Source organism: Prunus avium, chromosome 3 (assembly GCF_965620075.1).
Source record: "Prunus avium chromosome 3, drPruAviu1.hap1.1, whole genome shotgun sequence".
NCBI classification, from domain to species: Eukaryota; Viridiplantae; Streptophyta; class Magnoliopsida; order Rosales; family Rosaceae; genus Prunus; species Prunus avium.
In genome coordinates this window covers 25,564,994-25,581,360 of record NC_142286.1, presented here as the reverse complement: position 1 = coordinate 25,581,360, position 16,367 = coordinate 25,564,994, and the positions used below count along the sequence as shown (strand labels likewise).

Sequence of the window (16,367 nt, the reverse complement as noted above, 5' to 3'; positions counted from 1 at the left end):
GAAAGATCCACTTATCATTAACATCAACATGATCGGATTACATCAACCAAGTATCTATATATAGGTGGCCTCATTAAAATCTTCCCGAGGAAAATCCAGTAGGACAAAACCTTGGCATAGGAAAGAATGCTACACATACCAAAAAAGAAAGCAAGATTACATCAACAAGAAGATTAATCCAAAGGACAATCACTACGGAAAAATCGAAACCTCTAACACGAAGATTGAATTGAGCAATCCGGTGAGCCAACATATTGGCTTTACGAGATATGTGTTGGACTGCAACTTGTGGCCCCGACTTCAACAAATTTCTGATTTCATCAACTAATCCACCCTCCACCGCAAGACATTCCACATCAGAGGTCACCAGTTGAACATCAAGAAGACTATCAGATTCCACAACCAATGGGAAGGTAGCGTCAAGGGCAAAGGATAAACCAATTTTCATAGCTTATAACTCGATGGCAAGGACTGAAACTCTCCCAGGGGCGCTGCATCGACACCGCACCAACTAGACTGCCGAGAGAGTCACGGATATCACAGCCAACACCCCTGGACCCCTTTTCCATATCTACGGCAGTATCAACATTCAGTTTTAAAAAGCCTTGCTGTGGTGGTAGCCACCGTACAGCAGAGGCTGGAAAAGAAGCGCTCCTATGACACCCCACTTCAGCGGCTTTAAGCTCCATGTCATAGTTCTTTGCCCGCACAACCAACTCATCGACAGATAGCTAGTTACCTCCAAAGAGTATATTATTTCGTTCAGTCCAAAGCATCCACTTTGTGATAGCAAAAAGAAAGAGCTGCTCTCTATAAAGAATATGTCAGGTCCCTGCGACCCAGTCCATCAGGTCTTGAGTTTGTAGATCAAGAAAACCATGAGGAAAGGGTAGAGCTTCCCAGACTTGTCCACTGAATCCACAATAAAATAGAGCATGGACAGATGACTCCGAGCATGCATGACAACGAAAACAAAACTCCTTAGCAATAATGTGACGAGGGCAGAGAACCTCCCTTGAAGGGGGGATGTTATTCACTAAACACCATAGGAAACGTAATACCTTGGGAGGGACTTTGAGTTTCCATAGATGCTTCCACTAGTAAAATGAAGAAGAGGAACTCCCATCAGTGCCTGCAGAAGACTCAGCAAGGCATTTATTCTCTATTGCTAACCGATACTCACTTTTAACAGAATAGCGGCCATTGGAGGTGAAGTACCAAATTTGTCTATCCATATTACAAAATAGTCTCAGCTTCCGGAAAGCTAAACGTATCATAAATTTTCGCCACGTGTTTGGGGGTAGGAAAATTCACCCAGGCAACTTGGAAAAATCGGCCAAAGCTTGGAGTTTTTTTGGAATTAAATGGGCTGAAAAGTTCTTTGTCTTAATATATATAAAAGGTAGCCAAATAGTAGCTGCAAAATGTTGGCTGCAAAGGTGGCCAAATAGTGGCTGCAAAGTGTTGGCTGCAAAATAGTGGCTGCAAAATGTTGGCTGCAAAATAGTGGCTGCAAAATGTTGGCTGTAGTGGCTGCAAAGATGGCCAAATAGTGGCTGCAACCAAGTCAAGGTCTTGGCTTCTCATGTCAGTGAGTTGGCTGGAAAATGGAAGTCTTGGCTGAAGAGATGGTTTGGACATGAGAGGACCACGTGGGTTTACTTTGGTATTCTCAAACTTGGTTCAAATTGGCATGGGTGTTAAAAGGCTGTGAGTAATATTCTTGCGCTTGGAGTATTTGATCTCTTTGCAAATTGGGTTGCAAGTCCTTTGGGGCTGGAATCCAATTGTCTTGTTATATATATAATTAATCAAAGCCTAATGTCATATGCTGCCAGACCAACATTCATGCAATATCAAATAAAAGGCTAAGAGGTCTGGTTGAGTGGGGAACCCACGCGGCCGACATCCAAATATTTGGAGTTCACATGTCACTTAACGTTGGTAGGAGTCTTAACGAAGTCAGAAGCTCCAAGTGCACAACTTCTCACCAAATGTCAAGTCAAGTCCAAAGATCAGCCTACGAAACTTAGTTCAGAAGTTCCAGCAGATGTTTTCCATTAGATGTTTTCTAGCAGATGTGTTCCAGCAGATGTTTTCAAGCAGATGTTTTCCTACAAGTGGCGGAGTTGAAAGACAGGAAAGCATTAACATTGGGAGGATTTCCAAGACATCGGGTAGTTCGTGCCTAGAGCTCCGGAAAGCATTAATATTGGGAAGATTTCCAAGACATCGGGTAGTTCGCGCCTAGAGCTCCGGAAGGCATTAACATCGGGAGGATTTTCAAGACAGAGTTAGTTGTATGGCCAAACCCATGAGCTGAGGAAAGCTCTATAAATAGCTCATTAGAAGAAGAGAAGAGGACCTCCGACTGAACACAAAAAATCTATCTTTTTATCCTGTACTTTTCAATTCATAGTCTAGGATTTTATCTTTCAAGCTTTTCAGATTATCCAAGTTCTTCGTTTTCCTAGTGTAAGCTTACTTTCTTTCAATTTAATTTCAATTGTCTTTACATTCAAGTTTAATTCAAGTCTTTATCACTTTAATCTATTTAATCGCATTTACATTTTTGTCATTTTGTTTACTACATTTACATTCACTGCACTTATCACAAAAATCCTAAAAATAGTCATACAAAGCTCAATCATCCTCGACCTCAAGGAAGAAAAAGAACCTAGGCCAAGAGGAGGTTCCTTGCTTGGTCGATCAATCGTTTGATTAAAAGTTAGACGCGCAAACACACTCACACGATCTTTCCATCCAAGCCATCAAGTGGCTTGGTGGTGGCACGCCTACGCATCTCAAGAGAAGAAGGGTCCAAAAACTCCTTCCATCGGCCTACCCGGCCGAAAAGAGGGAAACACCACGTCCCAATTTCCACCAGCAGTAAACAGCTCACTCACACAGGAATCAGGGCTCAGTTTTTGTGCTTCCTATTGTTGGTTTGTAGGGGAAACAAAGTGATTTTACTGGATTGAAGGAGAATAGTACAAGGCTTGATGTAAGACTAGGCTTATTTACTAGGCTTATTGGCCTTTTTCACTCTTTGTTGGCTTATTGGCCTTCTCTCACCTTTTCTTACTTAAGTACATAATTGGGCTGCTAATAGCATATATATAGGAGTGCTATGTCGGCAGCATGCTTTGGAAAAGTTGGTTTGACTTTTCCAAAGTTGTTTTTAGCCACAATTTTTCTACTTTTTTCTAGATTTCTCTAGTTAGTACATGGATATTTTTAGTGGCTTTAACTTCTTCTCAATCTTTCTACATTTTTCTAGATTATTCAAGATATTTCTATATTATTCTAGTACAAATGTGTATTACTTTTTAACACCTATATTTCAGTTAAAATTAAGCTAAAACAGTTAAAAACTATTTTAAGAACTCATTATAAAATTTAAACTCTAGTCATATTCCCTAATTTAGGAAATCATAAATACCTTAATTATTGTTAATTTAGCATAAATGCTCCCTCTCTATATCAAATAATAACAAAAATAGTTAACATTAAATAAATATTTAAAATATTATTAAAGTAGACAGCGGAGATAAAAAAAAAAAAAAAAAAAAGGCCTTGACTTGCAGACCAGTGTTCTCAAGTTCAAATCCCATGACACTTTGATAGTGTGTGTGTCTCATCATTTAATTATAGGAGCTACTTGTCCTTTTTCTTTCCTCAATAGTTTCAGAGCTCTTAGAGGTCTCTCTATTTTAGGAAGTGGATAGAAACATGATTGTAGTTGTGTTTTTTCAATTCCTCCCTATATTTTATTTAATGAGATGGTTTAAGGTAAAATTGTGTGCATATATTATTACAATTTTTTTTTTAAAATACAAGCAATAGTCTAAACTACAAGATGGAGGGGAGTTTCTCTCACATACACTACCAAGGTGCCATGGGGATTCGAGCCTGAGACCTCTAGTGTGCAAGTCAATGCCCTTTTCCACTAGACCCCATTGGCTATACTATTACACTCTTTGTTGGCCAGATTTGAACAAGAAATAAATGAAGAAAATAATTGGATTTCAATGATTCCTTGTATATAGTAATTTATTTTTTAAATATAAGCAATGGGCTAAATTACTTTCAATTAATCCAATCTATGGGGAGGGGGAGTCGAACTTGGGTGCAAGGGGTCGGGCTCACTATCCCAGCCAATTGGCATAACCCACTTTTGCGCGAATATAGTCATTTCATATCCTCTTGTTGCGGCAGAGGTTGCGCACCATTTGCATGGCAAGCGTGGTGGGAATTCAGGTTCCATGGCTATTAAACTAGATATGAGCAAGGCTTACGACCGGGTTGAATGGTCTTTTTTAAGGGCTATGATGTTGCGGCTGGGTCTGAATCTCCAGTGGGTTGATATGATCATGAGATGTGTTACTTCTGTCTCTTATTCCTTTTTGATTAATGGAGTCCCAACAGGCTTTGTGGTTCCCTCTCGCGGGTTGAGACAAGGGGATCCCATATCCCCGTATTTGTTCCTTATGTGTGTGGAAGGGTTGTCTGCTCTGATTTCTAGTAGAGAGCGGGATGGTTTAATCCAGGGGGTTAAAATTTGCAGGAACGCCCCAAGTATCCATCATTTACTCTTTGCAGATGACAGCTTCATTTTTGCTAGAGCTTCTAGGGATGAATGTTCTCAAGTGATGAAAATTCTGCGGTCTTATGAACTAGCCTCAGGTCAGGTTGTCAATCTCCTAAAAAGCAGCGTGGTCTTCAGCAAAAATGTGAAGGAACACACTCGTGCTGTGCTTTCTAGTATTTTGGGGGTGCTCTGTGTCTCGGTCCATGAAAAGTACCTTGGTTTGCCTACTTTTGTGGGTCGGGCCAAACGCATGGTCTTTGCTTCCCTCAAAGAAAAGTTGTGGAATAAGCTTAAAGGGTGGAAAGGTAAGCTTTTGAGTGGGGCTGGTAGGGAGATTTTGATTAAGGCAGTGGCTCAATCTCTGCCAACTTACACCATGAACTGCTTTTTGCTTCCTAAAGGCTTTTGTGATGAATTAAATAGTGTTGTTGCCAAATTTTGGTGGAGTGGGGATAAAGACAAACGTAAGATTCATTGGCTGCCTTGGAAGAAGTTGTGCAACTTCAAGTTGGAAGGTGGTCTGAACTTCCGTGAACTCCGTGCTTTCAATTTAGCTCTTTTGGCCAAACAAGGATGGCGGCTTTGTCAACAGCCAAACTCTTTGGTGGCTCGCTTATTCCGGGCTAAGTACTACCCTGGTTCTGACTTCTTATTGGCCCCAGAAGGAAATAACCCTTCCTTTTGTTGGCGTAGCATCTTTGCTGCCAAACAGGTTATGGAGAGAGGGATGCGTTGGCAAGTCGGCAATGGGTCTTCCATTAGGGTGTGGTTTGATAAGTGGATCCCTAGACTTCCTTCTTTACAAGTCCTCTCCCCCCCACCCCATGACTCTTTCCGAAATCTGAGAGTGGATGCCCTCCTTGAGGCTGACGGAAACTGGAATTTTCGACTCCTCCATGATCTTTTCCCGGTGGGGGAGGTGGAGGCTATTAGTTCGATCCCTTTGAGCTTTCGCAAGCCTCAAGATCGTCGGATTTGGCACCACGAGCCAAATGGTTGTTTCACCGTTCGCAGTGCCTATGGTGTTGCCCGGGATTGGCTGATAAGTGGGGAGGTGGCCCTCCCTCAATTTCCTGCTGCTGTTGTTGAGACTGATAAGAAGTTTTGGTCTGCGATCTGGTGTGCCAAGATCCCTCCGAAAGTTAAAATTTGTGCTTGGAAAGTTGCTTGGGACATTATTCCTACCCGAGTAAGGTTGTATCATCGGAAAGTGGATATTGGTACAGACTGTGTGAGGTGTATCTCTTCTGAGGAATCTTCCCTGCATCTTTTTGTCCAATGCCCTTTTGCTACCGCTGTCTGGTCGGCTTCTCCTCTGGGCCCGAAGTTGTCTCGTCTCCGTGCGTCGTGCATGTCAGATTGGTTAAAGGCTGCTTCTATCCTTCTCTCTAAGCAGTCGTTTGCTCTAGCTCTTATGCTTCTTTGGGCTCTTTGGAAAGACCGTAATTCTCGTATCTGGGAGTGTGTGGGTACTAGTCCCACGGGTTTAGTGTTTCAGGCCTCTTCGTGGTTGCAGGAGTTTCATAGTCTGCTCTTGGGTCAATCACCTTCAGTCCCCCTTCAGCCTATTCACAGATGGGTTGCGCCTAGGGACGGTTTTGCCAAAGTCAACGTCGGTGGAGTGTGGCTTGCTGCCGATCGTTGTGGGGGTATTGGGGTGGTGATCCGCAACGAGTCAGGGAGCGTTCTGGCGGCTTGTTCTAAAAAACTTAGGAATATTGGGTCTCTTGATCATCTTCACGCTGTGTCTTTGCTGGCGGGCATCCGGTTGGCTGTGGAGTTGAATCTCCAACGGGTTTGTTTCGAGTGCGGCTCCGCCAAGCTTGCTATAGCTGTCTCGCAAGATACCTCTGTTGCTTCTAGTGGGGGGGTTTTGATTGATGACTGTTGTGTGCTCCTCTCTCACTTCCAGTCATCTTCCGTGGCCAATGTGCCTAGGCTTTGTAACCGTGTCGCTAACAGGCTTGCCTTGTTTGCTTTTCATTTGCACCAAGATTGTTTTTGGTTTGGTGAGGCCCCTGAGCTTGTTCAGGAACTCCTCACCCAAGACTGTTGCCTCAGCTAATCTTCATTGCAATGAATCGGTTTATTTCAAAAAAAAAATATCCATTTCAAATGCACTATTTTGTATTATTTTGTTTTTGTAATATACTACATCTAGTTATTTCATATCTCCAATCGATTGTGTTGCTTTTATTTTGTAAAAAATTTACTTTTATTGTCAAATCTAAATCCTTTCTTTTAAATTCATCCGTCTAAATGAAGCCTCTTAAATACATGAGATTATGGATTTCAAGTTGTTTGGGTATATTCTAAACCCACTAAATAAACATGCGAATTTAGGCCATCTTAGTGGAATGTGATTTGCATAAGTGGATATTTGGGTCCAGATTCAATTAACAAAATGTGCAAGCTAATTGTAATCCGCTAGAAGAGGCAGCGACTCGAAAATTACTTGGAAATAAAGGTAAATCTGGAAGGGATCTTATATGATTTGATTATGTCATTGTACGGACAGTTCAGAGACCTACAATTTTTTTCAATAAACAACTACACCCACCCCTGAAACCCCTTCAAGGTAAAGGACTCAAGTCTTCCGGTATTGACTTCTTTGACATCATTATGAGATTTCAAACTTTCTCTTTACTAAGAGCAGAAATCCTTTTTGTATATTCATTTGCCTCTGTGAGCTTGTCGAGAATTCTGAAATCACCTTTAAGTTATACCTCTTGGAATGACCGTATAGTGATATCAAAGACAAACGACTTGTCCACAAGACAATTATGATATCTCAAGTATGAGGATTAGTTTGTACCATTGCAACTTATAAGTTCTAGTTTGACATGTGAGTAAGATTTCCACTACTACAAAAAACGAAATAGACGACGGGGATCCACCGTCGTTGTAATGCTTTGAAAACCGTTGTTAAATCGACCGCCATCTTTTTGGGTGTCAAACTACGACGGCTTTTCACCGTTGTTGTTTATCTGTAAAGATGACGGTTTTTAAAGAAAATCGTCGTTGTTTAGAGGTAAAGATCGTTAATTATAGGAGGGAAGACGACGGTTTTTAATAAAACCGTCGTGTATTGTAGGTTAAGATGACGGGTTTTTATGAAAACCGTCGTGTATTGTAGGTTAAGATGACGGTTTTTTATGAAAACCGTCATCTTTACATATAATAGACGACCCTTTTTTAAAAAAAAAACCGCCATCTTTACATATAATAGACGACCCTTTTTTTTAAAAACCGTCATCTTTACATATAATAGACGACCCTTTTTATAAAAACCGTCGTTAATTATCTGTAAAGCCAACGGTTGGGTTATAAAAACCGTCGTTAATTATCTGTAAAGACCATGATTTATTATGAAAACCGTCGTCTAATAAGTTCCCAAACTGCTACATTTTAGTTCTTTTTGATTTCATATGATGCTATACAACGATTTTAACTGGAAAACCAACCATAATGCTTTATTAATGAATATATACATTCAAAAATAGTTTCTTTCATAAAACTTGAAGATTCAATAGTTATTACATAGTTAACCAATCTTTATTACAAACATAATTCCTACCAATTAAGTAGTACAATCTTTTCCTAATTAACAAGACCTACGTACTCCTAATCCAAGCCTTCCTCATCCAAACAGAAAAATGATGCACAACTGAAGTCTCCTCCATCATCCCTGTAAATAAATCAAAATGACAAAGAGAGAAAAAAAAAAAGCTAAGATTATAAACATATAAAATTAGGTGGAAGAGAAATTTTTCCATTAGACCATATTTCCATAGAAAACTTGTAAAATGAGCATAAAAAAGACCATCAAGAACCTGCAGAAGGAAAAATATATAAAGAAAATGATGGTGAAAAGAGAAGGTAACAAATTTTCAACAACAAAAAAACATACGACTCACATAGAAAACCTGCAAAAGAAAAAGTTATAAATCTGCAAGCTTCCTCCTCATCTCCTAAGAACCAAATAAGAAAATCTAAAAAGAAACTAGAAATAAATAAAAAATGTAAACAAACCAAACAAATCAAGAGAGACAGAAAATCTGAAATCAGGGAGACAAAGAACATACCAGAAACGCAAAGAGACTAATCCAGAATTCACTAGCAAGATATAGAAGGGTATTGAGAGATTAGGTCACTTTCAAATCAAACCTTTCATGAGGGTGTTTTAGAGAGCTCATGAGGGTTTCAAGGAGGAAGAGATAAGGTTTTCAGAGACAGGGGAAAATATGAAAATTTGTCGAGCGCGAATTCACTTAAGCGGCCTTTTTTTAGCGTGTTTTAAAAGACGACGCTTGTTAATGAGAGATAAGGCTTTCAAAGACGGGGGAAAATTTGAAAATTTCTCGAGCGCGAATTCACTTAAGCGGCCTTTTTTTTAGCGTGTTTTAAAAGACGACGTTTTTTTAAAAAAAACCGTCTTCTTTACATATAATAAATGACCATTTTTAAAATAAAAAACCGTCGTCTTTACATATAATAGACGACCCTTTTTAAAAAAAAAACCGTCATCTTTACTTCACAATAGACGACCCTTTTTAAAAAAAACCGTCATCTTTACATATAATAGACGACCCTTTTTTAAAAAAAACCGTCATCTTTACTTCACAATAGACGACCCTTTTTTTTAAAAAAACCGTCATCTTTACATATAATAGACGACCCTTTTTAAAAAAAACCGTCATCTTTACATATAATAGACGACTCTTTTTAAAAAAAAACCGTCATCTTTACATATAATAGACGACCCTTTAAAAAAAAAAAACTGTCATCTTTACTTCATAATAGACGACCCTTTTTAAAAAAAAACCGTCATCTTTACATATAATAGACGACCCTTTTAAAAAAAAAACTGTCATCTTTACTTCACAATAGGCGACCCTTTTTAAAAAAAAAACCGTCATCTTTACATACAGTAGACGCCAGTTCTTTCAAAACAACCATGTCTTTACCAAAAAAAGGACACTTGATTTTTAAAAGACGACGCTTGTCATACCTGCTGTCGTTGTTTTTTGGTCAGATTTTAACTCTGAAGAAAACTTTTTTAATAAGACGACGCTTTTTTATTTGTGTGCGTCGTTATAAAAAAAATATTCAACAGTACCTCCGTTTTTTAGTTGTTTAAGTTACTTATCCACGACGGTTTTTTGTTACCATCGTCTTTTTAAACACAACGACGGTTTTTTCTTCTACCGTCATCTTTTTCTGGTTGTCTTTTTCACTTTTTGTACTAGTGTTCCATCCTAGAACTCGTTATTTGATCGCGTTTAGTGTATTTGTCACTATAAGGACCTACACACTTATCTTAGTTTCTCCACACGTAATGACTTGGTACTAGTCATTCTCCCAATTGAGCAGATATAGTGCATACCAGTCTTTGCGGATGATACTAAAAAATACCTCTATTATTGAAAACAAAAGAAGTGAGGTTCTACAATTCTCTCTCTCTCTCTCTCTCTCTCTCTCTCTCTCTCTCTCTCGTATGGCGACCAATCTAGTTTGTCTTTGCAAATCAATACCACCAAAACCACCGAAGCAAGTTCAAGAGACGTCATTTCATATGGATGTGTCGGAGCTTGGGGCGATCTTCGGGCCAAGCATTGTCAGCGCCATGTTTGGAGCCGGTGGTGGTTCTGGGTCGACCTCGTCGTTTGCAGCTTCATCAAGGTTTGATTAATCCAATACCTCCCTGTCCAACCCGACCCGACCCAAAATTGAATCTTTTTTCATATTTTCGGTTTCTAGGGTTTCAGCTTCACAAGTTTTTAGATTTTAAAATCACTATTTGAAAACTCATGTTTTAAAAAAGAATAAAAAATGTTGAGTTTACTTTTTTGAGTAGGGATACTAAACAGTGCCTTAGTTTCCATTCTAATCCTCTTAGAAAAGATTTTGCGATTAATTAGTCCAATGATTCGTGCATATATAATTTCATGCCAAATTCATCATAGTTGATGGAGAAAGTACATCACTTGAGCCTTTGGAATCTCTCACTCAACTTCAAGCCTTTACCACCACATTTACCAAATCTATTACTCCAAATTGAATCCAACATTTTATCACCAAAAAAAAAAAAAAAAAAAAAAAAAAAGAACCAAACAGCAGTAGCCAACCCTGCTGTCAATATTAAAGGCAGTAGTTACTGCCTTTAAATATCACATTTAACGTTACGAATTTATTTTGGTTGATACTTGGTCAGGGACGGAGGTACATGCTAACATGGGCTAAAGCCGGGCTACTTGATATTTTATAGTCCAATATTAATACTCAGCCCACTAAAGTACACCTCTACACACCTCATCCTAGTGATCCCACCCACATAAATCTTTTTTTCTTCTTTAGTTAATTAATATTTATTACTCAGCCTTTTTCATAAAACACACATTCCTAGAGAACATCCTTTACTTTTTTTTGTTTAAAAAAAAAAAAAAACCTTTATCTTTTCTAGAGTACATAAAACGTCAATTCATTTTTTTTTTTTATTTCTATACAAATTTTGGCTACTTCTTCTCATTTTTATTTTCCAAGTTGGCTTGGATGGAATAAAATGGTTCTTTTTTTTTCTTCTTCTTCTTTTGTAATGGATAATAAAAATTTTCAATTCTTTTCCTTTCATGAAGAAGTTCATCATGTAATTGCTAATTGACCTTAAAATTCATACTTCAATGAAATTCACTTATACCGTTAAGTTTTGTAGGTTTGTATGTAAAATAAATTTAACCAACTCTATTTTCAAATCCATATCCCTGTACTTGGTAGATATGGAGGACTATATTAATTATTAGTTGGTGACCTGACTATATTAATCCATATCCCTAGCATCCTACCCCACCACCTTCATACAATTGTCCTCGTTTTTTTTTTTTGGTTCGAAAAATTGTCCTCCTTCTTTTGATGCAAATACCTGGGATGATATAAGTTTTATTTTTTTATTTTTTTATTTATCGAAAGATGAATAAGTTTTTGACCCAAAAACTGATACATCTGTAAGATTTTGTCAATATGCAAAATATATTCAAAGAATAGGAAGAATTGGGCTATGGGATTGATTAGTAGAGTAGAGGCTTTTTACTGTGCTAAGTTGAAATTTTTTTCTTCAATACAAACCGATTAAACTAAAATACCCCTCATATGTATTTAATTAAGACTTGACTCCACTATAGAATTTCCCAATAATTAAGATAACTTTTTACAATACTCATAACCTCACTAAGTCAAAGTAACAATGGCCCTCTACAATTAGGGTTTTTAGGTCTAATGGTCCCTAAACTTTAACCCGCCGATTTGCATTTGGGTCTCTCAAGTTCCAAAATTATTTTCGTAATCCTTAAACTTCACTTTCGTTTGGACAAATGGTCCTACTGTCAATTTTATTATTTTTTATGTTAAATACAGAGGCAAAATTGTATTTTTGTATTATTTTTAATTTCCACCATCTGACTACTCCATCTGAAACTCTTGTTTTTATGCCATATACCGTGACTGTTTGTTAAATCTCATTAACATGTATTAGCTAAAGCTTAATTGATGGTACACCTACCATAAGAAGTCTTAAGTCTAGGTTATGAGTCAAAAGCGAACATAGGTTTCATGTGTCGAACTGGTGGTGTACGTATACGATGCCAATTTGCCAAAGGTTCGACTTTCGTGTTCAATTTGTCTCCAATAGTATCTCACCCTTGGCATTAAGTGCGCAGAAGTTGGATACATATCATCATCATCCTCATTATTGCACTTTTGACACACACCAAAAATGACGCAAATTGTCTAGATTTTAGGCCTAGGCTCCACCGACCGAGATTATTTTCAAATCCACACACTTACAAAAAAAGAAGAACCGAAGTTTGCTGCCTCTTAATAAATGAAATATCTGTAGAATTTTCAATGATCTGTGGATTTTCCCCAGATTTTTAGATTTTTCTAATTCTCTTAGAAAAGGTTTTGCCATTAATTAGTGTAATGATTCATGCATGTATATATATATATATAAATATAATTTCATGCCATTAATTAGTGTTGAATAACAAAATGGGCCCTTTGTACCGGGAAATGTCAAGGAACATGCATATAGTGAGTTTTGCATTTCATTTGAAAAAAATGTGCGTGCAGTGGTCAGCCTGGACCTCCTATAAATATGCAAGCCAAAAATAACGAAACTACAACTTCTAATTGAGTTACCTAGAGCTCAAGAAAACACGTATATAAATTAGATAAAAAGAAGAAGAAGAAGAAGAAGAAGAAACGTACGATGGAGTTTGGGGTGCATGGAAATGCGCCCGTGAGTCCTACTGGCCAATGCCTCAACAGCTCTGTGCTATCCATGTCAATTCTTGGTGTTTTGGAATTTGAGATTCCAATCAATGAATCAAAGATCTTGTCATTCCTTCAGGATGTCTTCCTCCATATCAGCCCTCGATTCTCCTCCATCATGGTTTTTTTTTCCTCTCTATTATTTTCTACCGTAAACCCTAATATACATATATATATATATATAGCTTCAATTCAAGGATCCCTCAAAATATTCACTGTTAAAAGATAAACTGTTAATAACAAAAGCATCTTATCAATACAAAATCGATCCTTTAAGAAAGGATTCCGATATATATACGTTCATAGGGTTAAATTTCTTAATTAGACTATTATGGTGCATATGTATATATACTTCAATTTATATTAGAAGAAAAAGAAAAACACATGCATTTTGTGCATTTGTACTTATTTTGGATCATTACAAGTAGATATCATATTTGTTTTAATACTTTGTACTTTGTTTTAATACTTACTGCGGTCAATTTAAAAAATTATTGATGAGCATTTTATCATATGATTAAAAGGAAACTAAGAAAAAATATTGAAAAACGTGCAGGTTGACATTAACGGAGAGAAGCAATGGAAGAGGGTTGAAGTGAAGCTTAGAGATCACGTCCAAGTTCCTATTTTTCCATCTGGAATGTCACCTAAATCTTATGATGATCATTTTCATGACTATATTTCAAACATAATACTTGAACAATATCCAAAAGACAAACCACTATGGGAAGTTCATATAATCAAGTACCCAACAAGCAGTGCAGCTGGCAACCTAATATTCAAGCTTCACCATGCCCTTGGTGATGGCTACTCCTTTATGAGTGCTCTGCTTTCTTGTCTTCAAAGAGCTGACAATCCTCTTCCGTTAACTTTTCCTTCGCGCCGGGGATTGAAGCAGGGTGGTGACAGCCAAAGTATTTTCAGGTGGGTGTCTGAGACTTTTGCCTCTGTTTTTGACACTGTGAAAGATTTCAGCTGGAACTCTTTGCTTCAAGATGATCTCACACCAATAAGATCTGGGATTTATGGAGTTGAGTTTCTGCCAATGACAATATCAAGCATGACATTCTCCCTTGATGAAATCAAACTTATCAAGACCAAGCTCAACACGGTAACAAACTTATCAAGCATGACATATTCTCTCAACTTACCTAGTTCGTTTTCATTATGTTTCACACTTATTTTACTTTACTAATTTTCACACTTAGTAACAAACTTTAATTCCCAGCCTCATGTCCTCTTTCTCACCCACCCGATATTTTCAAATCAATCATATTTTGAGAAATCACAATCCCTTATTTTCACCATTAATTTATTATCCCTACAAGAACCCTAATGTACTAAGAAGCACAAGTAGTGATTATCACATGGCGTTGTGATTATCACACCAAGAAATGACTCCCAAACTTAAAGCGGAGAGTTTGAAATTTCTCATCCAAGAAAATAAGATACACCTATCATCCTACCATTAACCACCAAAGACCAAGCCGCCTGTTAGTACTAAATGAGAAGGTGACTACACGGAAACCTATTAAATGTTGACCTTAAATATGGAAATCTATTAAATGGTGAACTAAAATATTTTTGTACAACGTTGTACATCACGTGTTTAACAAATTTATTTTTTGTGGCAGACGGTGTAAATGATGTGATAGCTGGAGCACTGTTCTTTGCCACTCGACTGTACATGCAAGAGAAGAGCCAAAAATCAAGCACTGCAAGTTGCACAGCCTTGGTTTTGGTCAATACCAGGACCGAACATTGTGATTACAAGCCGATCAAAGAGATGATCAAACTGGAATCCGAGATGCCGTGGGGGAACCAAATGGCCTTCATGCCGGTGACCATGCCCAAGTTAACTGAATTTTCAAACCCACTGGACTTCGTGTTCAAAGCACAAAAGCTTATAAAGAGGAAGAGAAGTTCTTTTGCTGTTTACGTCAACAAGAAGATGTTAGAAATCGTGAAGAAAATTAGAGGCTATGAGGTGGCCATCATTCCTAAATAAATTAATTTCACTATAAGAAAACATAATTAATATCCATTGACATCCGTGACATAAAATGAGGTTGCTAAAAACACTATTGGTTCAGGTCCTAACATAGCTAACACATGATTATTTGTACCCATTGTGCCCTTAGATCTTAATAGTGCTTTTAGCCAACTCATTTGCCACATCATATCAGTCGCTATTAATGTTTTTTCTTGTAGCGTAATGTATTTGTTTTCTTACATACTTAGAAGAATATATAACATAACGTATTCCTCCTTTGGAATTGGTACCGGTGTTGCAGGGAGCATCAAGATACATGCACAGCAGATTGAAGAACTCGAGCCTCATGATATCAAATATGATAGGGCCAGCGGAGCAAATGGCTTTGGCGGATCATCCAGTTAGAGGAGTTTACTTTATGGTGTTAGGTATACCGCAGGTATGTGGTTATTACTTATTAGTGTCTATTTGCGGAATTTTATCGTGTGCCAATTATATTTCACATTTATCTTAGAATACACATCACATAATTACAGTGATCCGCAAGATAAATATTATATGTAACCAGTTCAATATTAGTCTTTTTTTATTGCGACTTGCGATGGGCTGTGACATTGTGGTGGGGTGGAGGGAGGTTACGGATGGGGTGTCCTTCTCATGTTCGGTCCTTGGATAGTTGAAGAACAAGGGCACGTTGTATAATTTGTTCACGTGTTATAATATAAGTAGATATTTATTAATCTTATTCTCTAAAATGGGAAATCTTAATCATATCGTCCATTCATGTTATAACACGTGCACAGGTTGTACCACGTAATCGTATTCTAGTACCGTACAATAATTTCCATAATCTGATTCAAATGTTTCGATTAATGGTTTTGCAGGACCTTATCGTAACAGTAGTCAGTTACATGGGAAAGCTGAGGATTGCCTTCGGAACTCAAAATGGCCTAATTGATCCCGAGAAATTCAAGGCCTGCATGGAAAATGCCTTTAAGATGATATTGGAGGCCACAGACAATATTCCTACGCGGACATATTAGAAGCGCCTCTCCACCGTTTGGCTTCGTTTAATCATATATGAATTGTGCTCAGTGAAATAAAAATCATGTTAATCTATGCTATTTTAATATGTTTGGTGTGGTTATGTATAAAAGACCTCGATTTGGAGTTTACGATCATATCTGAATTGTGTTCCGTGAAATAACAATCATATTAAATCTTTGTTATGTTATATATGTTTGTTTTGGTTATGTATTATGGGGGAATAGTATAGACAAGTAATGTGAAGCATAAAAAGATAATGGAATTTTCTATCGCAATTTGTGTTCTTATTCAACTTTGGTATCTACTGTTTACATCCTTATAACTGATGGAGAACTCATAATTTGTGGGTTAAAAATATAATTGTGAGAGCAGAATTTCACATGCTATTTTGTGATTCAAAATAACACGTGG

The 16,367-nt window shown here is 37.6% G+C and overlaps 1 protein-coding gene across 1 annotated transcript; it reads left to right on the top strand.

Annotated features, from left to right (window-relative positions):
• The first annotated feature begins 12,854 nt into the window (after positions 1 to 12,854).
• Positions 12,855 to 16,160, top strand: LOC148295800 (wax ester synthase/diacylglycerol acyltransferase 8-like). The gene is made up of 5 exons (XM_088251176.1): positions 12,855 to 13,037; positions 13,473 to 14,029; positions 14,555 to 14,903; positions 15,211 to 15,348; positions 15,794 to 16,160. Exons 1-5 carry the CDS (start codon positions 12,855 to 12,857, stop codon positions 15,950 to 15,952), a joined length of 1,386 nt encoding a protein of 461 aa, XP_088107302.1. The 3' UTR covers positions 15,953 to 16,160.
• Positions 16,161 to 16,367: the final 207 nt, after the last annotated feature.